A 27620-nucleotide genomic window follows, 5' to 3' on the forward strand; every position below is an offset into this window, starting at 1 on the left:
GGGGCAAAACAACAATCATTCTACTGTGTCCCACAGAGGAGAATATCTCTGGTTATCAGTCAGTTCCACTTGTGGTTGCAAAACCACTGAACTATGTATGAAATAAAAAAGAGCTTACCTGGCTGGGATTTTTATTACAGTCAGGAGTTAGTAGCAAAACATTGTACTTTATTGACTGCCTTTAGTAGCCTAGGCTGTGCTTTGGAGGGAAGATGATTTTCCTTGTTCGGGGATGATTGCTTTTTAATGTTGTTTTGGTAAATCAGCTTTGTTTTATTCAACATTTTGTGTGCCAAGATGAAAACAGAGCAGTGGCTGTCTTTAATCGTGCATCGTGCTTAGCTCAGTTCAGCTGACTCCTTTCTGAAAGCAGTTTTAGCCCACAGACAAATCAAAGCGCTGCTATTCATCATAACAGCAAGAGTGCAGTTCTTGTTCCTTAACATTGCTTCCTTAGACTCCTGGCAGTAGTGAGGTCATCAGTGCCGGACGCATCCCTATTGAACAGATTCCTTGCAGAACACATCGACCTGTGCACTAGGCTGAATAAGAGGACTTTGGCTCATGCGATGTCCTACAGGAATGAACGAAATTTGAATTCACAACTGGAATAATGCAATGTTTGTTTACACAGTGCTGTGTTTTCCTTTCTTTCCTCTGTTCCCACATTGACCAAAGGCCTTGCCTGTGATTATAGAGTTAGAGTTTCCATCGGCCAAATCTGTGCTGTCATCAACCCCACACCCCCACAGGAAAAATCTCCATGACAAAGCACTTTGTTTGGCCAGCTCTATTAAACTGTCATGACGTCAACATGCCTCAACACTGATGTCCTTGTTTTGAGTGCCACTCAGTTTGAGTGACCCTCTCTGTGAAGTCCAAGTGGGCGAGAACTGGAAGAGAGTGGCTTCCACAAAGCCCTCCCTTGTAGCCAACAGTGGATGGTGGCCAATCCAGAAGCCTTGAGTAGGACGGAATTATAACATCCTGAAGAAAGACAGAGAAGGTGTCAGAGTGAATGCTTAGATGACCATCCCAAATGTGGATATTATATACAAAAATGGCAAAATTATTTACTTAAGAAGAGGGAGACTTATCCAACATGTGGAAGACGTTACCTAAGAGGACCTTGAAAGCTGTGTGAGCTGTCTGTCTGGTCACAGGGAGCACTGTCTGTTCATCTCGCTCAAGGGTGGGGCAAAAGACAGGCAGAGGCAGAGAGAGAGAGGGCGAGTAGAGAAAAGGTTTCTTCAAAACTGTAAACCAGAATGCCTCAGGGTGGCCTGGTGGATTAAAAGCTCAGCCCATTACTGAGAGGTCATATGTTCAACCCCTGAACTAATCTCTCAAATAATTAACTACTTGCATGACATGGCAAATGTGTTCACATGTGCCCGAGGGATTCTTTTTACTATCTCTCACGTGGAGAGCAGCACAGCACCAAGGGAAATCGCAGCATCTTGGTTTGATTTCCTCTTAAACTAATGCCTTTTAGGCAGTGCCAGGCTCTTGCCAGACTGTTTTTTCCCCCACCACTCTAAAGGTCCTTTGAGGTAAAAGGCCACAGACAGGCATCCTTGGCACATACACACTGAAGGCTTCATCTTTGTGGCTCAGATGTATGTCTCCATGGACCAAGAGCAATAAAGTAAGGGAAGTCTGAGGTAAGGTGCCAGTGCTGAGATGGCACTTTGAAGGAACGATGTATTTCCTGCAGTGATTTTGGACGAGTTTGCAGAGAAGGCTAGACAGAGCTAACACAGTGTCTGTTAACTTTATTCATACTGAGAAACAAATAACTGCTATCCAATACCAATGTTGTGAATCAAGATGTCCAGAGGTGATTATAGCGTGAGAGAGATCCAACAGCCATATAAAAATAAGAGGAAAATCTTCAGAGCTGGTAGTTTTTCTCCGTGCACTTTTTCAGACATCTTTGACTGCAGATGTGAAGGTTATGTTAGCACATGCCCTGCAGGAAATCTCCTAGATGATCTTCAGTTGTGTCATATGTGGTGTAGAGCATTGGGTGAGGCTTTAATGTGAATTAATGATCTGGTCTTGTCCATGGTCTTAATTTGAGGGTAACCTTCTCCTTGAAGGGTGTGATGCAGTTTGGGGGGGGGCTGAGAAAGAAACTAAGATAAGGAGATCCAAATTACATGTGTCCGCTTGCATACACTTCTTTATTCATACAGTATATATAGTAGCCACTGTTCTATATTTTAAATGCATATGTAACATACAATCCAAAGCTTTTGCAAGGTCTGCCGACCATGTGTTTCATGTATGTGTGCATACACCCCTTCTCTTTAGCTTGTCTGCAAGCGCTGATGAAAAGTGAGCCACCGCCTGCAGAAGTCATTATCTTGTGATCCTTTCGCCCTTGGTTCACACACAGCCGGAAAAGTCAGTCAAGTTCATCCTTTTCTGCTACTGGCAAAGATAACCCTTTTTGATGGAATGATCTGGGTCTTTATAAGTGGCCCACACTGTTTTCATGGTCTGCGAAAATCTGGAACTCTTCATTAGACTGTGGTCGTGGCCATTACTCTTCGTATCTGGCCTCTGCTCTCAAGGTGCAGATCGCTCTTCTTGGCAGGCACGGCTGTTGCTGTTATTTCTGTTCAGATCAGTTTCCAATTCAGCTTTAATGGATGGATGCTAAGGATTCATAGGGTGACAGATAGACACAGAGGCTGCCTTTTCTGCTGCATGCTCGCTTAACATTTCCCAAATGATCATGAATTGCACTTGTGGTAGATTCGCGATGCGTCTCATGCTTTGCAATTCGCTTCATTTGGTGAGGTTTGATGAAGGAGTTTTGAGCGAGACCACCCAGCTGCACTGCTCTGCCTGTGATTATATCATCATTAGGTGCTGGCATGTAGGGGCTTAGGGGTTTGATTCAGGATCAGGTTCCCGGAGGTTGTGTGGGAGGCTGTCCTCCTGCGGTAGATACAGATCCTTTATACGGAAGCCAGACAGGAGTTTTGCGAGTCCATCTCGACATGGGCATCCTCAACTCGAAACACCACCACAAAACTCCCTCCACTCTATTTTTTAAAAGCGAGCGAAGGAGAGAAAGGGAGAGCGCAACATCTGCGATTGTAGCAAAGGCACTTTCGTGGCTCGGGTTTCCTCTGTTTCGATGGAAAATTAAAGTGCTGTCAGGAGAGGCGCTGGGAATATGTGATTTGTGATTAGTTTTGCAGAGATTTTTCCAGCACGCTCTGATGATGAAGGGAGAAAATCAGGTTGTTCAAACAGATCCTGAGGGGTTAAAGCAGAGACAGATGAGTGATTGTTGGTGATTTATCGCTTCAGGGTTCTTTGTTTTGTCCATTTCGTGTCTCGCTCACTTCCTCAGACCTCCATATATCTGCTTTAGAAATCAACACCACCTGGACAAAGCCATCACTGGGCTGGAGCGCCCTAAAATACTAACACTGCCATCTTAGTCGGATTATTATCCGTCAGAGCAAATCAAAACAAAGTAAAAGCTAAGAAAATTCCTTGGGTAAACACAAGTAAATCTGTAGTGCTACTTATTTTCTCTTTCCATACCCATTACACACAGACTGATGGAATACTTCCACCTCTGTTCCTAATGCTATTCCTATTATTTCTCCACAGAGCTTGGTTCACCCAGAGACCTGCAGACCAGAGATGTCACTGACACCAGTTTTCTTGTGTCTTGGGTCGCGGCACCGGGTAATGTCCGTCAGTACCGGATCAGGTGGAAGTCTCTGTTCACTGATGAGGAAGGGGAAAAGACAATACCAGGAGACAGAACAGACACAGTTCTGGATGGTCTCACCCCGGAGACGCGTTATCAGGTCTCTGTGTTTGCCCGCTATGGCCGCGGCGACGGCCAGCCATTGGTTGGAGAGGAAACCACAGATAGTAAGTCACGTTTATTCCCTAATCCTTCACTTCTTTCCCTTTTTCCTTCTAAAAATTTCCTCCTCTCTTTTCTGTACTTTATGTTTTTTTATATGAATATCTGGTCTAACGGTTACCTAGAAAGTGTTAAGCTTAGGTAAGTGTGATATATCTCTGTGACCATAAAAGTCATAAAAGCTTCATGACCAGAAAGGGACCGCTGCACTTTTTTTTTTATCTTCATGTGTACCTGTTAAGATCATTTCATTTTAAAGCCAAGAATGCAAGTCTAGACATTCTTGTCATAAACACATCTTTAGCCTTAACGTTTTCTTTGCCTCTTAAGTTAGAGTCATAGGAGATGATCACAGAGAAATCTGGGACAGTGACGCAGGTTTAAAAATTATCCAGGAAACACAGTTAAACTGTAGGCAGGTGTTATGTAGAAATGGAGATCTGTTAGCAACACTTTCTGTTCTGTTCATTCTGTTAAGCTAAGAGATAACGTCATCGTTGTTGGCATCAACCTCAGCCATTGAGATTATAGAGTCTTGTGTGTGCGTGTGTGTTATATGCATGTACAGAGGTGACGTAATGTCCAGCACACCTGCACCGGGTTTTCATGGGAGATGCAGGAAAGATAGACACTGGCCTCTCCCTTGTTAGACTGCACTCATGGTTGGATGAGAAAAGCACATTGAGCGGAAAATCGCACCAGTTGGGAGGGAATTCGTCCACCAGTTAGAGAAATGGAATGTGCAAAAGGAAAAATATTTCCAGCCATCATTACTGTTTATTGTTTCTGGCAAGCCAGAAAGGTGGCATACATGCACAGCAAACACAACCGTGAGGCAGCTTTGTATACACTTAAATCTTCACCTTGCTCAATCCTTCCCTCACTTTGCTCCCACTATCTGTTGCTCTCTTTGCATGTGCTCTACACAAATCACGGGTCTCTTTGGGCCGGGCCTCACACGGCAAACTTGGATGCGCTGCTTTTTTTCCGTTAATAAAAGTCCTCCCTCTGAAGTAGAGCGTTCTGAATATTTTCCTCAGCTCATTTCGAGGCCTCTGACAATTCGCACTTGCCCTTCCTGCTCTGAAAGTAAGAAACACTCTATAGACGCAAAATGGAAAATGAGAACTATGGCTTTGCTCAAATTCACAAGACATCCAAGCCTGGCTTCCAAACCCACCAACTAAACATGATCAATCATGTAAATTAGGGCCTGTTTAATGTATACCTCTGAAAATGAAAAGTATTTGGGTAGGTTTGTATCCACACGCATGTGGAAACTGAGCAGATATCCGGATGAAAGACTGTGAGGTAGCCAAGCGTGTTACTGTTTAGTTTACTTACCAGCAGGAAAGCCATACTGCTTATATTTCCAAAGGTATACTGGAAACATAGGCAGTTAAGCACACATTCAGCACACATTCCCATCTGAACAAGACCCAAAATCTACATTTTCCCCTCACACCATCCATTCATCATTTCTCCTCTTTAAACCATTGTTCCTTTTTTTCTTTTTCTCACAGTCTCTGCTGCTGGCAGAGGGATTGTTGTCTCTGAGGAGACGGAGAAGAGCATGAAGGTGGCGTGGCAACCGGCACCTGGAAATGTACTCAACTACCGTGTTACCTACAAGCCCAAGGCAGGAGGTCGCCAGTTGGCAGCCAAGGTGCCTGGTGCCAACACCTCCACTGTGCTGAGACGCCTCACTCCCCTCACCACTTATGACATCACTGTTCTGCCAGTCTACCGTTCAGGAGAAGGCAAAGCAAGGCAAGGAGAAGGAACAACACGTAAGTTGGTCTATTATTCACCACACAACAGATGTTGCTCTTTCTTTTGCCAAGTTCAGGAGATGTTTGATTATTCTTTGCAAATGCTACCACATCCTCATCACAATCACAATCATGTCATACTAAATGACGAAAGCAATATTCCAGTAAATGTCTGTATTTGTTCTTCATCTCCATTATGCAGTATTTAAAAGATTTTGTTTTGAATCAGTCAGTTGTGGGTATTTAGTCAATCTACAAACTTCTCTTCTCTCCCTAGTGTCACCATACAAAGGTCCCAGAAACCTCCAGACTTCAGAGCCTTCCAAGACCAGTTTCCGTGTAACCTGGGACCCCGCTCCTGGTGAAGTTAGGGGCTACAAAGTCACTTTCCACCCAGTTGGGGATGACATTGACCTGGGAGAACTTCTGGTTGGTCCCTATGACAACACTGTGGTGCTGGAGGAACTGAGGTGTGTCTTCAGGCGGATTTCAGTTTAATTGTTATTGTCATATGAACTTCTAGTAAATCATGTAAGAAAAAGGAAGAAAATCTGAAATTCATTTATTTTTTTGGTCTTCAGAGCTGGTACCAAATACTCAGTCAATGTGTTTGGTATGTTTGATGGAGGAGAGAGTATGCCATTGGCTGGAGAGGAGAAGACCACTCTCGTGGCTGATGAACCTGATCCTTTTCCTTATCCGCCATCAGGTAAAGTAGTCTAATAAGAATTGGCTACATCATCAAAGGAATAACAGAGAAAACATGTTGTACGCTAAAACTAACAAAGGATGTGAACATCTTAAATGCTTTTAGTCAGTCTGTTCAATGCCTGTCATCACCATTAAAGCAGCGTCTCCAGTGTGTTATGTCTCTGGTCAGCAACAGTCAAACATTGGAGATTGTATCACATAGTAAATTTTTGCTTAGGAAAATATACTCTAAACCCATGCCCCATAAAAGCCCAAGAGTTTCTCTAAATGCCTTTGCTCCAAGCTAATTGTCTCACGAAATAACAGATGTAATGGCTATTCCATCTGTCTGCCCTTTTCTTTGCTTTCTTCATTGTGTCACTTTGGGCTTCCGCCTTTTATTTCCAGTCCAAGTCCAGTCAGTGTAGATTCAAGCCATAATCTGTTTGCAGTTATAAAACGTTTTTTACTACCTTGTGAGTCAGAACGCGGCAGGCAGTAAGTGTGAGAGGAGGAAAAATGTTGTGTTTGCTGGAAGCAGCTTTAAAGGTCAGTTTGACCACTCAGCTGCAGGCCCACATCCTAATATGGAGGGAGATTTCATTGACAACTCCCACCTCCAAAAGATGAAATAGCACCCAGTACCATCGACTGGCTACAGGGCAAAGAAAGTGGTGTGTGGGGTAGGGCATTCCCAACTTCTGCATTTTAGTAGCCACCGACTAATCCCAAAAAGTAGTCTAAATAGTCGATTAATCGCAGGAGATTTATCATATTTCTGTCACCCAATAACAATGATTAATTCCTGTCTAAAAGGTATCAAATACAACCAGTGAAGGGTTAACTAATGTAGGTGGGACCTAATGTAGGTGCAGTGATGGAATGTAACTGAGTATAATTACTTAAGTACTGTACTTCAGTACAATTTTGAGGCACTTCACTTAAGTATTTCCATTTTCTGCTAGTTTATTCCTCCATTGCACTGCATTTTCAGCTGGAGATGCTGTCTGACTGCACTAACAACACGACCACTTTCTTGCAAGGATCGTGGAAGTCTTAAATGCTGTTTATTAAATATGGCATATCCCCAAAAATGAATGTTTAAACAAATATATGTTCTACAACGCCAACAGTGGATATTATGATGCACTATGATCCAACTTATTAGTCCTCTGCGCTAAAATCTCAGATGAACAATTACTCCACAACAATGCACTTATACAGACAAAGGGCTTTGATAGTCGACCAGTCGATTACTCTGTAGAGTCAGTGGTAGTTATTAAGTCTCAGATATTATTCTTTCCTTTTTTCATGGATATACCTCTAACATACCTTTCTCTCTATTCTCTCCCTTGCTATCGGTGAAAGCTTGACAGCTGGTTGTCACATGGGTTGGGTTCATGTTTTCTGTGTGAGCAAACCAAACTGTAAATCAAACATGTTACCTGTTTTCAGTTTGCAGACAGTGGCAGTTAGTGCAACATCTGCCTTTTTCCAACGCGCATCTGCAGCCCTCTTTTAGGTGCCGATGATCGGAGGCCTTCCCTGTCATCACACAGGTGTTTGGAAAACAGGATCTGAATATTACCGTGCTGATCTGGAGGGCACAGTAATCTCTCCAATGGAAACCTTTCATATGTCTCAGGCCGTTAAGGGCGTACTCTCCTGAGTTGCCCCCAGGGACTAACTTGTGGATCCAAATGGAACAAATGAAAGAAATACTGCCTCGACATGCCAGGAGACAAGAAGATTATCATTGAAACACCTGGAAAATAAAAGTTCACTGATTTAAAAAAAATCCTAATATAGGAAGGAAAAATGGAATGTGTTACTACTTATGTGTTAATATGTTGCTTGTTCAGCACCTTTGGGAAGATTTTGATGTAACTGAGTTTGGTTCAATGCCAAAAAGGGCATTTTATGTCATACAACTGTTCTCTCCTTCTTTCCTTTACCTCTCTCACCTCTTTGAGTACGTCTCACATCATTACAGTTCACCACACACACTATTTTGTGTACTTGACAGCTGAACATGGACAATCTCATTTGAAGCCCTCAACTTTGACAAATTAAGACACTGACATTTTGCCCTTCAGATGTGACATGTAGGACCACTGCACAGGCTGACATTGTGCTGCTGGTGGACGGCTCCTGGAGTATCGGACGTCTCAACTTCAAGACCATTCGTGCCTTCATTGCACGTATGGTGGGAGTCTTTGACATTGGCCCTGAAAGGGTTCAAATCGGTGGGTTTACCCAACTTATTTTTTATTAATTAAACCAAAGGAGGTCTGTCTGCATTGATATAACAAATGTTTTATTGGTGTCTTCAGGTCTTGCCCAGTACAGTGGAGACCCAAAGACTGAGTGGCACTTGGATGCTCACCGAACTCGGGACTCTCTCCTGGAAGCTGTGGCTAACCTGCCCTACAAAGGAGGAAACACCTTGACTGGTACTTGAATCTATTTATTTAACCTGGTGGGAGCAGCACAACTTCTACCCATGTAGTCACAGTACTAAATATTACATTGTGTGTCTATCGTGTCTTCATTACAGGTCTGGCTTTGAACTACCTCCTCCAGAACAATTTCAAGGAGAATGTTGGGATGCGACCTAACTCAAGAAAGATCGGTGTGCTGATCACTGACGGCAAATCCCAGGACGACGTCATTGTCAACTCGCAGAACTTGCGTGATCAGGGCATTGAGCTCTATGCTATTGGTAATTGAAGATCAGTTCTGTTTGCTTGCACAAACACAGTGTGTGAAGACAAATTGTCACATGTATCAAAGTGCTAATGACTACTGTCTCTGTTATTGCTCTCTAGGTGTGAAGAACGCTGATGAGAATGAGTTGAGGTCCATTGCCACTGATCCGGATAGCATTCACATGTACAATGTGGCTGACTTCTCCTTCCTGTTGGACATTGTTGACAACCTCACTGAGAACCTCTGTAACAGTGTCAAGGGACCAGGTGTGTATGAGTTTACGTCAAAGTATGCACACACTTCCCAGACATTTGATAGGCTGTATGAACATAGTGCATAGCATCCAACAGACAGTTACACATCTGGCCCACCATGTAAAGCAAAGAAACAGCCAAGCTCTTGGAAATTATTGCAGATCTATTGTTTTGAAAGAGAAAATGGTATGTTCCTTAATGAAATTAGAGAGCTGCTATTGGATACAGTAGGGGAACTCCTTGAAGAGGATGTGACTCAATAAGTACTGTGGTGTGTATAAGGTTCTGTTCAGACTTGTTACTAAATAGCTGTAAACTTTTGCCATATCTGTTTTTTCCTTGCGTATATAACTCTGGGAATAACAAATAACCATGAAACCATGACACTTTCTCATGATAATGTATAGTGTTCACTGTGATGGCCCGTATTTGCAGCTCCTGTCTTTTTATGCCCTTACCTGAACAGGAGGTGCGCCCGATGCTCCCACTAACCTGTTAACATCAGAGGTGACTCACCGCTCCTTCCGAGCCACCTGGACCGGCCCTGACGGCCCGGTGGAGAAGTACCGTGTGGAGTACATGACTCTTTCTGGACGCCCCCAACAGGTATACTGACATATATCAGAATGAACTACTGCCTCTAATTGAATCATTCAAAAAATTGTCTTAAGTGCAGCTGATCTTCCTGTGAGGGTGTTGAGGGGACAGCTTCAGTCTGTCTTGATTCACTGTCTCTGAGACTAATGGGAAATCCGCTCAAACTTCTATTTCCAGCCTCCTGTTTGTGTTGGCCTCGCGTTGTTTGGGTGTCTAATTACGTTACGATCTGACACAGGGCAAAGAAACAAAAACACACAGCTCACAGTTTAGAGGATTAGAAAGCAAATATTGGCTTCCTGAGTGATAGCTCTGCTGGCCAGCAGGGCCCTGGCTCCACAATGTGTGGAATAGATGCATTTTTGGTGTCTGAATCTAATTACTCGATGGAGGATGTTTGTTTTTGTCCAGCTCCCATGGTTTTGTTTAATAGTGAATGTAGTGGATGAGGTTTTATTATTGTTTATGGATCTGGAGTTGAAGCACATGCTGACTTTTCAGTCCAGTATAAATTTGTGAGAGGACTTTCTGGTTTGAATTGGAAAGCTTTACAAAGTGCTCAAGCCGAGCCAGTAAGATAGAGCTTGTGATTGTTATGCTTCAAGATTGATAATCGCCCCTCTACAATTACTTCATCTTTCCTCACACTTACCACTGTACCATATGAGACAGCAGAATGTAATATTCAGACATACAGTATATACATAAAGTAATGATCCATACTATTGTCAGAAATGATCTACTCTTATCCAGCATAAGCAAAACAATTCAACACTTTGTCAGATTCTTCCTTATGCAGCCATCTTCTAACCATCCCCTCTGTATTAGGTGTTTGTGGATGGCACCGAGACCACAACAGTTCTCCAGGGCCTCAACCCCCTGACCGAGTACCAGGTCAGCGTCTACTCAGTGGTGGGAGAGGAGAGCAGCGAGCCCCTCGAAGGATCTGAGACCACACGTATGTTTTCTCTCTCTCTGGCTTTTTGGCTCACATTTAGTCTTGTATCATTTGATTTAAAGTGATGCACTTATAAGAACCCATATATGGTAAAAGTTGTCAGTGGAAATGTAAACTACCTAAACTGACTTCAGGTCTTTGATCATTGGTCGTAGATGGGAAGATATTATGTTGAACTTGCTTAAAGAAGCACACTCTAAATCACAGACACTTTTCCACTTTAGGAAACCCAGATAAATGGAGTGTTCAAAGAATAACAGTTTAAATTTCAGCCCTCACGAAACACCAGACTTTACTTTTAAGAACAGCAGCTTCCCTTTGAGTCGGCCTCCATCACTGAAGCTTTCTGGCTCAGTTGCTTAACACTAATTTAATGCGCTCAGTGACTGTGATTCCTCCGTGGTCTCCATTAATCAAACGTTCAAAGGTAATCTATATATCTTAGCCTTGTTTATAAAACCATATGTGGCAGCAAAAAGAAAGCAATAGTAAATCCTAATTAGACGCAAATTCAAAGGGCAATTTTCATGATTACGCTTGGGTTCAAGCACAATATTGACTTCTTTCTTTGTTTCTTTTAAGATGTTGTTAATTGCAGTTTTATTGGTGCTCTCTCAAGAAGCAGAGATTTTATAGTGTTATATAGTATCTATAAAAGCACATATAAAGCTGCGCTGATTGTTGAGTTGCACAGTGTCAACGGCATATAAAAAGGCCTGAGCAACTCTGCAGAGATGCACTGATCCTTGGATTTTGATATATAAATATCGATATCAGAACAGTTTTTTCTTCAATATTATTATTAATATCATTATTATTATTTTTATTATTATTATTATTATTATTATTTTAATTTTTGTTGTTGTTGTTGCTTTTATTATGAGTAAGATTACATGAGGTTGCTATAAACCACACAGCACATCTTATTAATGTTAGCAAAAATACATTAAAAATGCATTAAATTTTAATGTATTTCAAAGCAATTTATTTCAAACCGTGGGTTAAGTAAGCTTCATATACAAAAAGGTGTAGGAAAGCAAATTGCTATGGCAAATCCTTTAATGTTTTGAAAACTTGTCACCTTCAACTTCATTTTCGGTTGATATCCAGTCCCCCTGAGCGCCGTGAGGAGCATGGACATTTACGATGAGCAGATAACCACCATGCGTGTGAGATGGGAGGAGGCGGAGGGTGCCACTGGCTACATGCTGCTCTACAGCGCCATCAATGCCACTCAGCCCACCCTCGAGCAGGAGGTAAGAGACATTCTCGGAAAACACTGAGAACACAGTGTTATTGAGCGCAAAGGCACACAGCCAATCAGCTGTGGATATGACAGATCTAGACGAGGAGAAAATGAACACATGCACACGTGTTTATGGGTGGACACATGTTCACATGCATTCATATACACATTGCTAAACATTAAAAGTAACCAAACGCTTGAACGTGCTGTCAGCAGTTCTTTACATAACACAGATGTTACACACTAAAATTACATTTTACAAAGCCACCAGTGTTTGCCTCATCATTCAGCAGGCAAGGCCAAAGGGAACATACAGAGGAACATTGTTCGTCACAAAGGGGTGGGTGAACCATGAGCTCACTCTGCCAAGGGATCATCATCATTTGTTCATGAGGTGTCAAACCCAGTGGGTCAAAACCGGAATCGGCAGATGTGCCGCAACCAGAATATTTCTCCCAATGTTTTTATCCAAACATGTCAATCTATGTCACTGAGGAGTCCTCTGTCATCCGCTTCCTCTCTGACCTTCTGTTGTTGCTTTGGTCTGGGCCCCTTGCAGATCAGAGTGGGAGGGACTACAACTGATGTCCAGCTGGTGAAGTTACTCCCCAACACAGCCTACACACTCTCCCTGTTCGCCCTGCATGGAGAGTCAGCGAGTGAACCACTGACCAAGCAGGGAGTCACCCGTATGTAGTCAATAAATCACCAGTTGGTTTCCTGAAGCCGGCATAGGTTATTGATAACTGGAGGTAGCTCTATGTTCCTGAAGCTAACTCTAACCTTCTGCCCCTTGCTCAGAGCCCATGCACCCTGCCGGCGAACTGAGGGTTCGTGATGTCACCCACAGCACCATGAGGCTTAACTGGGATGCTGCCCCTGGTCTTGTTCGCAAGTACCTCATCACCTACAAGCCTGAGGATGGAGAAGCTAAAGAAGTGAGTTTGATTCCAGCTCTTCTTTCCCACTACTGATATACTTTACGCGGAATACATGTTAGCTGCCTTTGTTTTTACCAGTCCTACACTCCCATGTTTTTCTTCCAAACTTTCATTGCCTGTTGTCTGTTCGAGCCATTAGGTTTGATGGTGATGAATTTATATAGATATTTTTGACTGATCCCTCAATATATTGGCCAGGACAGCATGATGGAGAGTGCAGCTGGTTGGGTGGACATTGGGGATTGTTTTGGAGTCCAAAGAAAAGATTATGAACCTATCAGAACATGGTTTTGCGGGGGTTAAAGGGTGGTTCTGGGGCGGGGGATTGGAAGGATACTTTATGGTCGCATATCCTCTTTTGGGAGTTCTTGGGCTAGAACACAAAACTCTGTAGTCTGCCTTTTGCTACTTCCTTAGCCATAAATCAGGTGGAGGTGATCTTCAAAGCTCATTCTAATGGAAACGCACATGGGAAAGTGAATGTAGTGCATGGGGAGGAAGAGCTGACTGCCCAGAAAGTAGCAGAATGTCATGTTTGACCTTATAGATTATGTGATAGAACTCAGTAAGTGTCAGCCTGTCACTCACAACGCAGATGTGAAGCCTTTTGCACGATTTTATGGTCCAGAGAGACAAAAAAAAGTGTTTAGACTTTGAACTCAAATTTAAATGCAAAAGATCAGACAAACATCCAGCAGCTGTTCAGTCTAATTGGATCCAAATGAATCCCTTAAGTTCAATTTCTTGAGATTGAGCTAATAAAACTTAATGGAATCAAGAGCAGTTAAACCAGTGTGGTGTTTCTTGTAAGTATTCCAGGTGGTCAAATTTACTTGCTTTTTGTTGTTTATTGTGCATCTTGTTTATTCCCAGTTTCCCCTGGAAACAAGCACAGTTTTTGTACCTTCTGGTCAAGTTTCCTACTGGTGTTAGGTGTGCATTCCTCCTGTCGCCAGTGTTCCTGGAAACTTGCACTGTGAACGGAATTAAAGTTTCACAAGACTTGGCAAAAGTTGGCTGAAGAGAAAAACATCTGAAGTTCTTTTGGCGTTCAAACATCAAAGCTCAATATGTTTACATTATTTTTATTTTGTGCAATAATGTTAAACAAGTGTGTTTGATTGTTCTACAGCTGGAAGTTGGAGGAGGCGTGACCACCAGAGAGCTGGACAACCTGATCTCACAGACTGAGTATGGCCTGGCTGTTACTCCGATCTACGATGAGGGATCTGGTCAGCCGATGTTGGGAGAAGCAATCACTGGTAAGAATGGAAACTATCATGGATAATTTCCCTGGCTCCTGTTTGCCTGCTTCTCACACACTGCTTTTTCACCAAAATAACTCTTGTTCTTGAACCGGTTACATTCAAGATTGTTGGAACCTTGGTCCTATCTAGTGAACCGGCCTGCGTTTCAACCATTTTTCGAGCTAAACCATTGAAACCAGTGATGCACCATCATTGGAGAACACTGCACAATGCACAACACCTTGTAGAATATGATATACCCACTTCAGTTCACACTTCCGGTCAAGGAAAACCTTTTTGGATTTCGGGAACCAACTTTTCATGGCCTGACCCAATTTAATCTGAGTCAAAATGCTCAATACGGTTCAAAAATAGGTACGTGAACCTGAATGGACCCGGTTCCATGTTGGAGGAAAGGGCCTACAGATAGAGCTGATGATTAACTTTCATTCTTCTCCTCTGTAGATGTGGTTCCTGCCCCAAAGAACCTGCGCTTCTCAGAGGTTACCCAGACCAGCTTCAGAGCCACCTGGGAGCACGGAGCGCCTGACGTTGCTCTGTACCGCATTGGCTGGACGAAGAAGGGAGAGAGCAACTTCCAATACGTAAGAGGAAACCAGCTGTCTATGACATTTACATTTCTAGTAATTCATGAAGGTATTTCTTGATGAGTCTCGCAGAGAGCACTTTGGCGCTGCTATGATAAAGACCTCCAGTGGAGGCAGTGAGAACATGGAGAAAACAGATTTTTGCACCAATTCAATCATAATCGCTCTAATATGAATCTTGTGATGCTTGTTGGTAGTGACCAAAATTTCAGTCAAGTTCCTTCCCACATGCTGTGTTTGTGCTTTCCTCATCAGTCCATTCTGAACAATGACGAGACAACCCACGTTCTGGAGAACTTGGAGGTTGACACGCCCTACGACGTGTCTGTGACCGCAATCTATCCCGACGAATCAGAGAGCGAGGATCTGCTGGGCACTGAGAGGACATGTAAGATGCTGACCCCAGTTGCTCTGTGATGATGTCTTTAGTTAACACTGTTTTGCTCAACAGAATCTCTGTTGGATCATGACCAAAGGAATAATGATCAACCTTTTGATTTTACCTCCTGGAAATATGCTGAGTTAAATGTTAAAAGGTATGCCCATTATACCTTTCTATTTTTGCCTCTATAGTGTCCAGGAATGCTCCTCCGAGAAGTAAGTATATTTGTGGTAAAGCAAGCGGATGCTTTTTCTTTTCGAGTGATGAAAGCATGTTTTGTGACTTCAACCAGTCATCAGCACTTTTGTTTCATTGGACAACCATCATTTCATCATCAAGCAAGGCCCTTAACCCATCCACCGCTCCAGTGACGCTGTGCTGCAGCTGACACAGCCAGTTTTATCACGTGTTTGTCTGTCCCTGTCTGTGTTTGTCCCATTGTCCTTTCCATCCATCCATCCATCCATCCATCCATGGCTTTTCCTGAATATCATCTTATTCAGTCAAATGTCAAATGAAATGGCTGACGATGGATCTCGACTGTGCATGCCCTGCAAAACAGGGATTTGAAAATCCTTGTTTTTGATGCCGATTCCATCATCCATCATATATTCATCCACTCATCCCTCTGTTCATTGCATTCATTCATGCATTTATCAGTTCATCCATGATCATCTTTCCATCAATCCATTGCTGTTGAAGAGTATCCATCCCTGCTTCAGAAAAGACTAAATCCCGAAAGAGGATTTTTCTTTTCTTTTTTTAAAGCCACAATCCTTGATGCAATCAGTGGTAGACCTGCTTTATTTTACCAAAATTTAAAGAAAGTACATTTTCTAAATATAAATTAACTGGTATTTAGATGACAAATGTGTCATTCAAGACTAGAGTACACATCTCAACACAAGCCAGCCAAGATATCAAGGACTGTGCCTTTAAAAGATATTTTAAGGATCTCCATGGAAGACGTGCACTCACTACTTATAACAATTATGCATATTGACATGGTTATAATTGTGATATGTGTGTGTGCGCGCACGTTTTTCCAGCACCCAATGCACCTCCCACGGACCTGGTTGTGTTCAACGAAACCATCACCAGCATGAACACCAGGTGGAATCCAGCTCCGGGCCGCGTCCAGAACTACAGGATCACATATGTCCCCACAGCTGGAGGCAAGACCCAGACTGTAAGTCTCATATCAGACAAACACACAATACCCACAACACATACAGTTTTTATTTACAAAGTGCTTTCATATCTCATGCAAGTAATCTCTAAACACCAAAATGCAGACTGGAGCTTTAAGGAAATAAGTACGGTTCTGATAAAAGTTGACCTCAATCCATACGGCAAATACAGCAGAGAGGGAACATAAAAACCGAAGAAGGGTTAATGATTTTTATGGAACAGAGACTGTAGACTGAGTTGAAACAGCAGCAGCACTAGACATTTAAAGATTATCTACTTACTCCTCACAATTCTTCTCCTTGTCTTCTTTACAACAACAACCAGAATAAACTGTCAATCACAGCTCCTTAAACTTTAAGTCACTGGATTAGTTTCTTCCTCCAGAAGAGTAAAACTCAAGCTAAAACTCTGCCATTGGTGATTCAGTACTGCAGTTTATTATAAGTCAAAATCTCTTAATCTGTTGTTTGGATGTAACAGCATTAAGACAATTATTTATCAATATTTCCTGACACTGCAGTCTCCCACTGGTCATTTTTGTCATTTTTGGCTGCCTTACTGGATGTGCAAAACTCTTGGATGACATTTGGATATTTGGTTTAAATCTGTCAGACATTTCTCAGCTCCCTTCAGAAGCTAGACTTAAAAGCGAGACTGAAGCATGCTAAATGGTGCAACCTCTTACACAGGACCGCAGACTGATGGCCACACTGATAAGCTGCGAAACAAACCCTTAAATCAGTTAAATGTTCCATCCATCTTTGGTGAAAGTATTTCTCTCTCACTGCTCGCTGTTTATTGGAAGTGAGGAGTTGCTTAAGAGAGATAAGCTTTAAATGTTGTAAAAAATTTCACATGACACATTGTCAGTGCTGATAATTTAACAGCTCTAAGGGGAGACAGTGAACAGATCCCTCAGAGATGAAACATTTATCTGCACTATGTTTTGAGGCTTCAAATGCAGTGTGAACTATTTGGCCATCTGCAAGTTGTGTGTGTGTGTACATGTAAAAAAGCAGCTTAGTTCACTGTTTTTCACCTATTTTAATAAGGCCCAGATGGCAACCAACATTGCCATACTTGAGAGGGCAGCTAAAGTTTTAAGCTAATTTTCTCTTCCTAGATGTCCTAGATGTCAGATGTTTTGTACCAAATTCAGCTTCAGCTCAGCTGGTGTTATGTAGGTCACTGGTTGACCACTAGTTTCCCTTTTAACACAAGACGGAATGTTTTCCTCTTTAGTACTTGATGAAATTTCATTGTGCTGATTGCCTTGGTCATATCACACTGAAAGGTCGATGGAAAACTGGAAACTAACAAGCCTAGCATCGGCCAAGTCGTCTTGGTTCACTTTCAGGATTTCAACAAGGATAGCCAGCCCAGGGAGTTTTGCGTTATTTCGTCTTGGACAGCAAGTCTGTTTTCGGAAATGTCTGACACATATTTTGCACGTGTGTACAAGAAAACTACTGCGGCGCCAAATGATAAAATGGTGCTGTGGAGACAGATCTGTACGGTAATCAAAGAAATCCACAGTGGCCTTAAAGCAAACCTAAAAGCACATGTGCATGTATTATCATACACATGCAAACACACTGTCCCAGCTTACTCAGAATTGGTGTGTCCCCAGTCCTAACAGCTTCAGCCAAAAGTAATGAAGTAAATTTATTGTCAGTCATGACCGATATGACAAGACATCCGACTGTTTCAGCCATCAGCGTAGAGATTTACCTTGGCGGGTGTGCTGTGTATTAACCATGTCCAAAAACACTCAAAACATTCCTCCTCTGAAATGTTGACAGTCTAGTATTTTTCACAGAGAATTCTTTCCATTGGGTTATCAATTTAAGGCACCCCTGGAGAGTTGTAAACTCTTTACGCCTTCATAGGATCAAATAAAATATCTTTTCCCTCAGTTTATATTAGTGTGGCTAAAGGTTTTTAAGAGCTTAGCAAGACATGTATTTTGTAGAAAAATGCTTTCCAAGAGAACGATTAGCCTAGCTTTTACTTTAAGATACTAAACTATTGTCTGAATAGCTGAATTCATCTTGTCTACATGCAATTTGATCGCACAGGGTTTACAAATATCATAGTAACAAGTTATCAGCTAACTAGCTAACATAACAAGCTAACATTTACTCTTTCCAAATTAGACCCAGGTCGGAGGGAAGAAAACTACTGTCCTGCTTCCCAAGCTGACCCCTGACACTGAATACTCCATCAGCGTGGTGGCAGTCTACGCCAGAGGAGTCAGCAAGGATCTGAACGGTCTCGGAAAGACCAGTAAGTTGACCTCCACTGTGGGTGCTCCTAACAGATGAGTGAGAACAGTGATGCTATGACAAATGTATTCATTTGTTATGGGTTAATGTAATACATTACCAAAATTGTTACCCTTGCTAGTTGGCACCAGAAATACTCAGTTTTTCTGATGACTGATTGATGTTTTATACCTTATTTTCTATGCGATTGCATTAACCCTTTGAAAATGCTGTTGTAATAATCAGGCAGCGTGCCCACAATATTGTTTTCAATACATGTTATTTGTTAACTTTTAGTCACTAACAAATGGGAAGTTTTAAATGGTTCTTATAACATGCACAATATGTTTGCAGACAACCTTACAGATTAAATTGTAAATATTGATTGTTTTCTGAGTGTTTCCTTAAACTTCTGTTTAAATGTCGGGGAAATTATATATTTGGAATATCCCACTGTTATGGTATATGTGCAGTTTTAACTGTATTGTACCTTCATTTTACCTCAGAGCCTTTGGGTGGTGTTAGGAACCTGCAGGTCACTGACCCCACTACCAGCACCCTGAATGTCCAGTGGGAGCCTGCTGAGGGCAATGTGCGTCAGTACAGGATCTTCTACGTCCCTGCAGCTGGAGGAGAGGAGGAGATGGTACGTTGGAAAATAGTTCTTGAGCATTAGAGCACGAAGTCCCTTTCTTCATAATCACAACTAGGCCTGAGCGCAACCTGATGTATGCCTTGTTACACTTCTATCCAGGTGCAGGTATCAGGCAGCAACTTCAACACTGTGCTGAAGAACCTGCAGTCTGATACTGTCTACACTGTATCTGTGGTGCCCGTCTACTCTGTTGGAGAGGGGCAACGCATGTCTGAGAATGGCAAAACATGTAAGCACTGCATGCATGTTATCATTGGTGTAGACGATTGATGCAGGGATGTTTAGAAGCAGTGGTGACATCTTTGGAAAACAGCTTTCAGCGTTTAGAATAACCCATACAGACTGAGGAGAGACCTCTGAGAATGACACGGCTGTGGGATTTTTTTCCGTGGTCAGGAATCCATTCATGTCCATCCAGAATGAACTTACTGGCCTCAGTTGCTGGCTTGCTATAACTGTATGTCAGGAACCTTCAGTAAAGCAGCCAGTGATAATTCATGTGTTTCATCATCCAAATCTTTTCGAAAACCCGTGAGCCAAGCCAAAACCGATCACATGCCATTTGATGCTCAAGAGGCGAGTTAATGCACCCGTAATTCACACCTCACATGTAAAAATGCAACATGAAACATGACAGTATTAAGCTCAGTCAGCTTAGTTCGAACTCCGTCAAAGAACAGAGACTTTCCAGCTTCTCCCACAACTTTAAACCACCGATCTCTGCTCTCAGTGAGTCAGCATTTTGCGGGGTGATTGCGTAGGAAGGAATTCCTCCGGCCTGGCAACATTATAATGGTGTCTCCTCTCTCTTTACCGTAATATTGTCCATTTATAGGTTGGAATGAAGGATAGTGGTCAGGATAATGGTGGGGCTGGGGAGTGGGGGAGGGGATGTATTGAGTAATTGGCTCCCTCTTTGGGAAAAAGAAACAGAAGTGGGGTTGGAAATGAATAGAGAGCATTATATGTTTTATGGCTCTCAACTCATTTGGCTAAGGTCGTGCTCTATGCCTGCTACTGTTACCCCCATTTTCCCCTCTGTAACCTTGTCCCTTCATGTTCTGTGGCTTTTTCTTAGACATGTTAACCAAACTCTGATACAGTATGTACAGTATATCAGTACCTCAAAGAAATCCCCCCCCTGTTTAGCTTCTGATCTCACTATTTGAGCAAAGTACGCTCAACACTGACTGTTAATTGTGCCTTAAAATTCAAAGCAGCTTTCTAGGCAACAGGCTTTGGTCTGCAAGACTTTTAAAGTACGGAAGCTCGCTCACTGTGCTTTGCCCACTGTGTTTTTCCCCTGCATTTATGGGGTTTTAATGGGGAGCCGCACAAAGCCTCGAAACATCTGCTTTGGTTTTTTAGAAGGCAAGCTTCAGACAAGGCTGCTCATACACCTTGTATATCCTTTTCATTAACCTTTAGGGCACTGACAGGAAGTGTCCTGTTGACAGCACAATTGTTAAGTAATGTCTTTAAACTGGTCTGTGTTGGTTGCCTGGCAGCATCGTTTCCATTTATTGAAATGTTCTCATCAGTCTTTGGACTGTTCCGGCTGTCAACAAAACAAGTCTGCGCTGTTTTATGTTAAATGAGATGAGGGGGAATGACAGTACCACCAGTTAGGAAATTCACAAAGGTTTAAACTGCAATAGAACAATAAAATAGTAGGACTACACTACCTGTATTGTGGTTATTGTTCTTCTGTAATTAATGGTTTTATCCTCATTTACTGACCTCTATATGATAACCTGACCTAAACAATCTATTATTTTGTGTCATCTGCCTTATCTCTCCATCCATCCTCCCTATCTGTACACACCACTTGATTTCCTTGCCTTTCTCCTCATCCTGTCATCACTTTTTCCTTTGTCAAACCTTCCTCTCATCACTCTTTGTTACCTTTCACTTCCTTATCTCCGTTTCTTCCTCCTACCATCCGACTTTTCTGGCTCTGCAGTGGAGCGTAGCCCTGTCAGGAACATCCAGGTCTTCAACCCCACCACCAACACTTTGAATGTTCGCTGGGAGGCTGCCACAGGCCCAGTCCAGCAATACCGGGTGGTCTATGCTCCTGTGACTGGCGCCAGGCCCTCTGAGTCGGTGAGTTTCCATCCACTGTGTGGGAGGAAGGGTGGTATAGCACATATACTTTACATTGACAGAAAAAACATTTACATAGGTGCACAATGTTACAGATAACTAAAAATACTTTTTTTATTGTTTTATCTCAGTAACCATCTCATTGGTAATGCCTTTAAAATCACACTGTACACACAAAAATGCTGAGGGTTAAGAAAGAGAAGAAATCCAGCATGGGTGGAGGTGTGCGCACATGTGCCCAAGCAGCCACCAATTAAACCTTTTGAGCAGCATTTACAGTATACCATATGTCATCAGGAATTAACAGGCTCATCCTTAACTTTTAAAAGAAAACATCGGTCTGTTCACCAAATGGTCCATGTGAGTGTGTTTGTACTGAGGCATGTGTGCAGTTATTTCCAGCTGAATTCTCTTCTATTACTTGGGATTTATATCTACAGTAGATTTCAACCACAACTTGGTTCATTAAAGCAGAAATTCTTAAACTGTAACTCCTGTTCTCTACACGATATGTGGCATGTGGCACCAGTGTGCCCACATCTTCACGTGTAAAGGATTACTGGGTTGCTTAAAGAATCCACAAGCACCTTTTGAAGTGTGACTAGACATCGTTGTACCATAAGCTGTCTCCAGCATCTGCCAGAAAGATTGCACCATTAAAAACAGTTCCTTCAGTGGTACTCCAATAACATGGCCTTTGAAGAGCGAGGCATATTCCAGTTAATTGATAGAGAGGTGCACTCTGCCTTCATCCCCGTCTGTTAGCACATTCGTGGCAGGCTCAGGCCTTTTCCGTGGCCAGGTCCAATGATGTGCGTCAGCGGCAATGTGGTCTTTTTCAGCCAGCACCATCAAATTTAACACCAGCTGGAGATTTGTAGCACGATTTACCAGCTTTAGCAATGTCGCCTGTGATATTTTTTTTATTCTGAGACTCTCAAGCACCCCAGTAAATCTTCGAGTGGGAGAGATGGGGGCAGACAGCTAGTGACGCAATCGAAATAGAACAAAAGTGAACAATGGGACATTGTTGTTGTGTTTAACAAGTGACACGAAGACATAGTAAGCAGTTTTACCAACCCCTTTGCTGGTCTAACAGTCACATAAGGTTATTTCTTACACACAACCCCACACTGTTATACCTCCCCCTTCTTCACTCAGAGGTTATCACCTGGTCAAACCATAGCCCCTATGTAATCAGATGTCCTTGCTGGGTTAAACAGCGGTGCTGGCTGTCAAACATCAAAGCGTTATTTGGCTCTTCCTTTCACTTAGTGCTGACAGCAAGGGGCTGTTGAGTGAAAGGAGCTGTTAGAGGGAGTGTACAAGACAAGCAGCTGTCAGAGCAGAGGAAAGGTCTATGTTTGTGTATGCATTGGGCAAGGGGATCTGTATCATGTCTGTGCATCCCTACACTGTTTTTTCTTTCTTTGGAAAATAAACACATTTAATATAATCTTTGACTGATCAGTTTAGGACCTAAGTCTGTTGCTGTTGCAACACATGTTGCTCTGAATCTTTTCTGTTGACATCTGACATATTTTGGTGTGTCTCTATGCAGGTTCTGGTACCAGGAGCCACCACCACGGCCTTGCTGCAGCAGCTGCTCCCAAACACTGATTACAATGTTGGAGTGGTTGCCCTGTATAGCGACGGCGAAGGACCAGCCATCAGTGACGCCGGAAAGACATGTAAGGAGTGTAAAAGAATCCGCTTTTCAGTAATTAACAATTAGCAGAAACGTAAAACTGCATAGACATAGAGATATTGGGAACGTACAGCACAAACTAACACTCTTTTCCTCATGTTTCCTTGCTCAGTGCCCCGTAGTGGCCCGAGAAACATGCGTGTGTATGACCCCACCACCAGTACTCTGTCTGTGAGCTGGGAACATGCGGAAGGTCCCGTCATGCAGTACCGCATCACCTATGCCCAGACCACAGGAGACCCCATCGAGGAATATGTAAGCACACATAATTCCACTGTTGCTGTTATTTAACATTTTTTATACACTCTTTTTAGAGTGACAATTAAGAGATAATCAAACTCTCATTTATCTGAGTTATAAATACACATTTTCCCCTGAAAATATGCTCTTGATTTGTTCTTTTATTAACCCTGATTCTTCATGTGGCATGTCTCATGTTTCATAGACTACAGTACCAGGGAACATAAACAATGTGGTCCTGCAAAACCTGGATCCAGACACTCCTTATAATATCAAAGTGACTGCCATCTATCCTGATGGACCAGGAGGAGAGCTGGAAGGACCCGGACGCACAGGTATGAACTATCTGTGTCGCTTTGAACTGATGCAGAGATCGTTTAAGGACATGAACTGAGCATATTGACCGACACGTATTAAGGCTATCGTGCAGTACAGCACACACACACACACACACGATGTCTGGTGTGTGTGGAATCCACCGACGACGATCTGAATAGAATGATCATTGATAAAAGTAGAATAAGTGGAATTCTTGACTTTTTACGGGGGCCAAGAGCACCAACAACCTTTGCCAGAGAATTATGAACTGGCTGTTCTCCAGTGAGGGAGCTCTCATGCTTGCAGGCTGGCCCTTGTCTTGCATAATTTTCAAACAAAAGAAACCCTATTACATATCGTAATTCCAATCCTCTCCTTGAGGCAGCTGAATTTTCTTTTCAAATTTCTCTGATGTGGCTGAATTAATTATCCTCTCAATGATGCGTTGATGTTTTCCTCATAATTCAGAAGCCATAATGATCCATAATACAGCAATTACCCTGCTGACAGGTCACCCGAAATAAATACACCAAAATATTCCATGTAATTGCAATGAGCTGAAGCCTGTGTTGACAGCTGTGCTTTCTTGTTTCCAACAGTGGGTATGCTTGGCCCCAGGAACCTCCGTGTTTCTGATGAGTGGTACACCCGCTTCAGGGTGTCCTGGGACCCCGCCCCCTCCAGGGTTAACGGATACAAGCTCATCTACCAGCCTGAGGGTATGGATGTTGTTATGAAGATTAAACAATCTGATTCAAAAGTATACTTCATCTATTAACATTCATAAAATCTCATTTCAGGGTCTGATGAGCCCACGGAGGTGCTCGTTGGAGACGTGACCTCCCACCAACTGCATAACCTGAAACCTGGAACCACCTACGACCTGCAGGTGCTGGCACTGTACAACACAGGCGTCAGTGCACCTCTGGACGGACAAGGCACCACACGTGAGTCAATGATGCAGTTATTTATGGTTTGACAGGTTTAAGTGCACATAAATATGATGAATGTGTCTAGTCTAGTGTCTAGTGTTGACTGCCAAGCCACAGTTGTAAAAGAAGAGAAATAAAACTATGAAAAATAATTCTTCCCTTTAGTGTACCTGAATGTGACGGACCTGAACACCTACAATGTTGGCTACGACTCCTTCTGCATCCGATGGGCCCCTCACAGAGCAGCCACCTCCTACAGACTCAAAGTCAATCCTTTTGACAGTAAGTGCTTCACCCAGTTGCACACCATAAAGACCGAGTTGAATTAGACATTGAATTTGTTTGGTAACTGCAACCTTAGTCGGTCTAATCTGGATTCTCTTCTGCTCCAGCCTCCAAGAGTGGCGCTCAGGAGATTACTGTCAGAGGCTCGGAGAGTAATTACTGCTTCGATGGCTTGACCCCTGACACTCTCTACAACGCCACAGTGTTTGCCCAAACCCCCAACCTGGAGGGACCTGGAGTCAGCGTGAAGGAGAGGACATGTACGATAACATCCTATATGCCTGTTTAATGCTATTTTATGACAGGACAGTGATCCCACACATCAGTAAACACTACTAGAACCTTTCAATTTCTTTTGCGTTACAAGAATATGTCCGTCCACTATATATACACTCTCAATACTTTCTGTTGTGTCTTGCAGTGGTCAAACCCACCGAAGTGCCAACTGAGCCTCCCACCCCTCCTGCTCCAGCAACAGTCCCCCCTGCATTGGATGGTGAGGAGAGCTTTGACATTCTTGTGCTAAAAGAGTCATTCTTAAATGCTTTACATTAACATCTTGTTCCTGCACTACAGTGTGCAAAGGTGCCAAAGCAGACCTGGTCTTCCTCATCGATGGTTCCTGGAGTATTGGAGATGAGAGCTTCAGCAAGGTCATCCAGTTTGTCAGGAGCATGACCGGAGCCTTTGAAGTCATCAGCCCTAAGGGCATGCAGGTAAGCATAAACCTTTCTCAACCCTAAGAAATGTTTTGAACAACTGGTTTGCTGTCTACATGTGTTTGATTATATATTATTTGTTCTCTTTGAACAGGTTTCATTCGTGCAGTTCAGTGATGACGCCAAGACTGAGTTCAAGCTGAACACCTATCACGACAAGGGCATAGTGATTTCAGCTTTGCAGACTGTGCGCTACAGAGGAGGCAACACTAAGACAGGTACAGCGCAGAAAAAAGCGAAGTGGCATCTTAACAAATTGTTCTAAAGAAGATGAATTGTTCAGATCTGATGTTCTCTGTCTTCTCCCCTTCATGCAGGCGTTGCTTTGAAGCACGTCTATGAGAAGGTCTTCACCTCAGACAGTGGCATGAGGAGGAACGTGCCAAAGGTGCTGGTGGTGGTCACTGATGGACGCTCCCAGGACGACGTGAAGAAGAGCGCAGAGAAACTGCAGCATTCCGGTATGTGTGGCATTATTAATCATTCCCGGGTGCGTTTTGGTGTGTGTTTTATGTACAATGCATACTGTATGTCACAGATCTGTTTCGATTCATCCAAATTTCATGATAGCTTCCATACTCCGATTTGCTTCATCGAAGTATGGAAGCCAAAGTGTACGGCTGATTTAATAAATCCCTTCAGCGATCAAACTGCTTGTGGTTACTGGAAGCTTAACAATGGTCTTTGTTTTTTGTGTGTGTGTGTGTGTTTTGCCCCCACAGGCTACAGTGTGTTTGTCGTTGGAGTGGCTGACGTTGACATGACAGAGCTGAGACTTATCGGCAGCAAGCCCAGCGAGAGACATGTGTTTGTGGTAGACGACTATGACGCTTTCGCCAAGATCCAGGACAACCTTATCACCTTCATCTGTGAAACGGCCACTTCCAGTACGACATTAATATATAATTAAAATGCCATCTGAGTTTAGTTTCTGCATTGCGAAAGGAAATCTTTGACTTTAATTGTGTAATTACTATTGTGGTTGATTAGTGCACCTGCAGAAGTAAGCCGCACATTTAACTGATCTACTGGCATAAAATCTATAAACAGACATGAATCACTTTCTTTAAGCCTCAGTCTGTGTTTCCAGCTCTCTAAATCTTTGTGTTCTGTTTCAGCTTGTCCTCTGATCTACATCAACGGGTTCACAACACCAGGTAAGCATCACCAAACATCATACCCATTGACTAATATCCCACTGAGGATGTTGGCTTTACCAAAATGCTATTATGCTCTGCTATAAGACGTTTTTGCTATTTCTATTTCCTTGCACTCAACATGGCTCCTGTTTCCATTCCTTCCCAGGCTTCAGGATGCTGGAGGCTTTCAACATCACCGACCGGACCTTTGCTGGAATGAACGGCGTGTCCATGGAGCCAGGCTCCTTCAACAGCTACATCGCCTACAGGCTGCACAAGGATTCCTTCCTAAATCAGCCCACCAAGTAAGGACACAGTCTAATTAGTACTTGTGTGAGTGTGAGTCTCAATATGTGCATATTCCCAGCCTACTGGCCTTTACCGTCTGTGCACTATAATCCTGCCCAGCCCATAGTCATTAATCATAATGATGTTCAGTAGCCTCTGTACTCACAGGAGTTTCCCTGGTGTCCTCTGGCAACACACCTACAGCCTCATTTGTTGTTGCAGCTTGTGGATTATGAGGTGCTAAATAGAAAACTTATTTACAAAGTTCCTGGACCAGGCCCTCCTCCCACCTATGTCGTACTGGGAAACAACAATCACCCCGGGGTCAACAGCTTTGTCTCTTTATTGGGCCTTGTTTAAGTGGTGTTAGGGAAATTGCAGAGCAATGCTGGAGTATCCAAACCTCTTCAGCATACTTTGTTAATATGTTTATAATGACGCATAGTTTGTGTGCGTGGGCGCAGCCATTG

At 42.9% G+C, this 27620-nt stretch overlaps 1 protein-coding gene across 3 annotated transcripts in view; it reads left to right on the forward strand.

The window, feature by feature from the left end:
* col12a1a (collagen, type XII, alpha 1a) overlaps window positions 1-27620 on the forward strand; it is a 57114-nt gene that overhangs the window by 13201 nt on the left and 16293 nt on the right. For 2 of the 3 annotated variants that reach the window (XM_084381894.1, XM_084381896.1), the window contains exons 14-49: window positions 3637-3906; window positions 5425-5691; window positions 5951-6143; window positions 6255-6382; window positions 8460-8609; window positions 8697-8816; window positions 8921-9085; window positions 9192-9338; window positions 9793-9932; window positions 10752-10881; window positions 11992-12137; window positions 12687-12816; window positions 12929-13065; window positions 14201-14330; window positions 14781-14920; window positions 15179-15311; window positions 15497-15520; window positions 16355-16494; window positions 18653-18782; window positions 19267-19406; window positions 19515-19644; window positions 21379-21521; window positions 23083-23212; window positions 23342-23484; window positions 23675-23804; window positions 24387-24506; window positions 24588-24734; window positions 24885-25001; window positions 25112-25264; window positions 25426-25500; window positions 25581-25720; window positions 25818-25941; window positions 26041-26184; window positions 26446-26610; window positions 26842-26880; window positions 27029-27167. In XM_084381894.1, the coding sequence (XP_084238020.1) occupies window positions 3637-3906; window positions 5425-5691; window positions 5951-6143; window positions 6255-6382; window positions 8460-8609; window positions 8697-8816; window positions 8921-9085; window positions 9192-9338; window positions 9793-9932; window positions 10752-10881; window positions 11992-12137; window positions 12687-12816; window positions 12929-13065; window positions 14201-14330; window positions 14781-14920; window positions 15179-15311; window positions 15497-15520; window positions 16355-16494; window positions 18653-18782; window positions 19267-19406; window positions 19515-19644; window positions 21379-21521; window positions 23083-23212; window positions 23342-23484; window positions 23675-23804; window positions 24387-24506; window positions 24588-24734; window positions 24885-25001; window positions 25112-25264; window positions 25426-25500; window positions 25581-25720; window positions 25818-25941; window positions 26041-26184; window positions 26446-26610; window positions 26842-26880; window positions 27029-27167 (4999 nt within the window). The remainder of the gene's footprint in view (window positions 1-3636; window positions 3907-5424; window positions 5692-5950; window positions 6144-6254; window positions 6383-8459; window positions 8610-8696; window positions 8817-8920; window positions 9086-9191; window positions 9339-9792; window positions 9933-10751; window positions 10882-11991; window positions 12138-12686; window positions 12817-12928; window positions 13066-14200; window positions 14331-14780; window positions 14921-15178; window positions 15312-15496; window positions 15521-16354; window positions 16495-18652; window positions 18783-19266; window positions 19407-19514; window positions 19645-21378; window positions 21522-23082; window positions 23213-23341; window positions 23485-23674; window positions 23805-24386; window positions 24507-24587; window positions 24735-24884; window positions 25002-25111; window positions 25265-25425; window positions 25501-25580; window positions 25721-25817; window positions 25942-26040; window positions 26185-26445; window positions 26611-26841; window positions 26881-27028; window positions 27168-27620) is intronic. The other variant, XM_084381895.1, reaches the window with a different exon arrangement.

The sequence above is a fragment of the Pagrus pagrus genome (assembly GCF_965226575.1).
Source record: "Pagrus pagrus genome assembly, chromosome: 18".
NCBI classification, from domain to species: Eukaryota; Metazoa; Chordata; class Actinopteri; order Spariformes; family Sparidae; genus Pagrus; species Pagrus pagrus.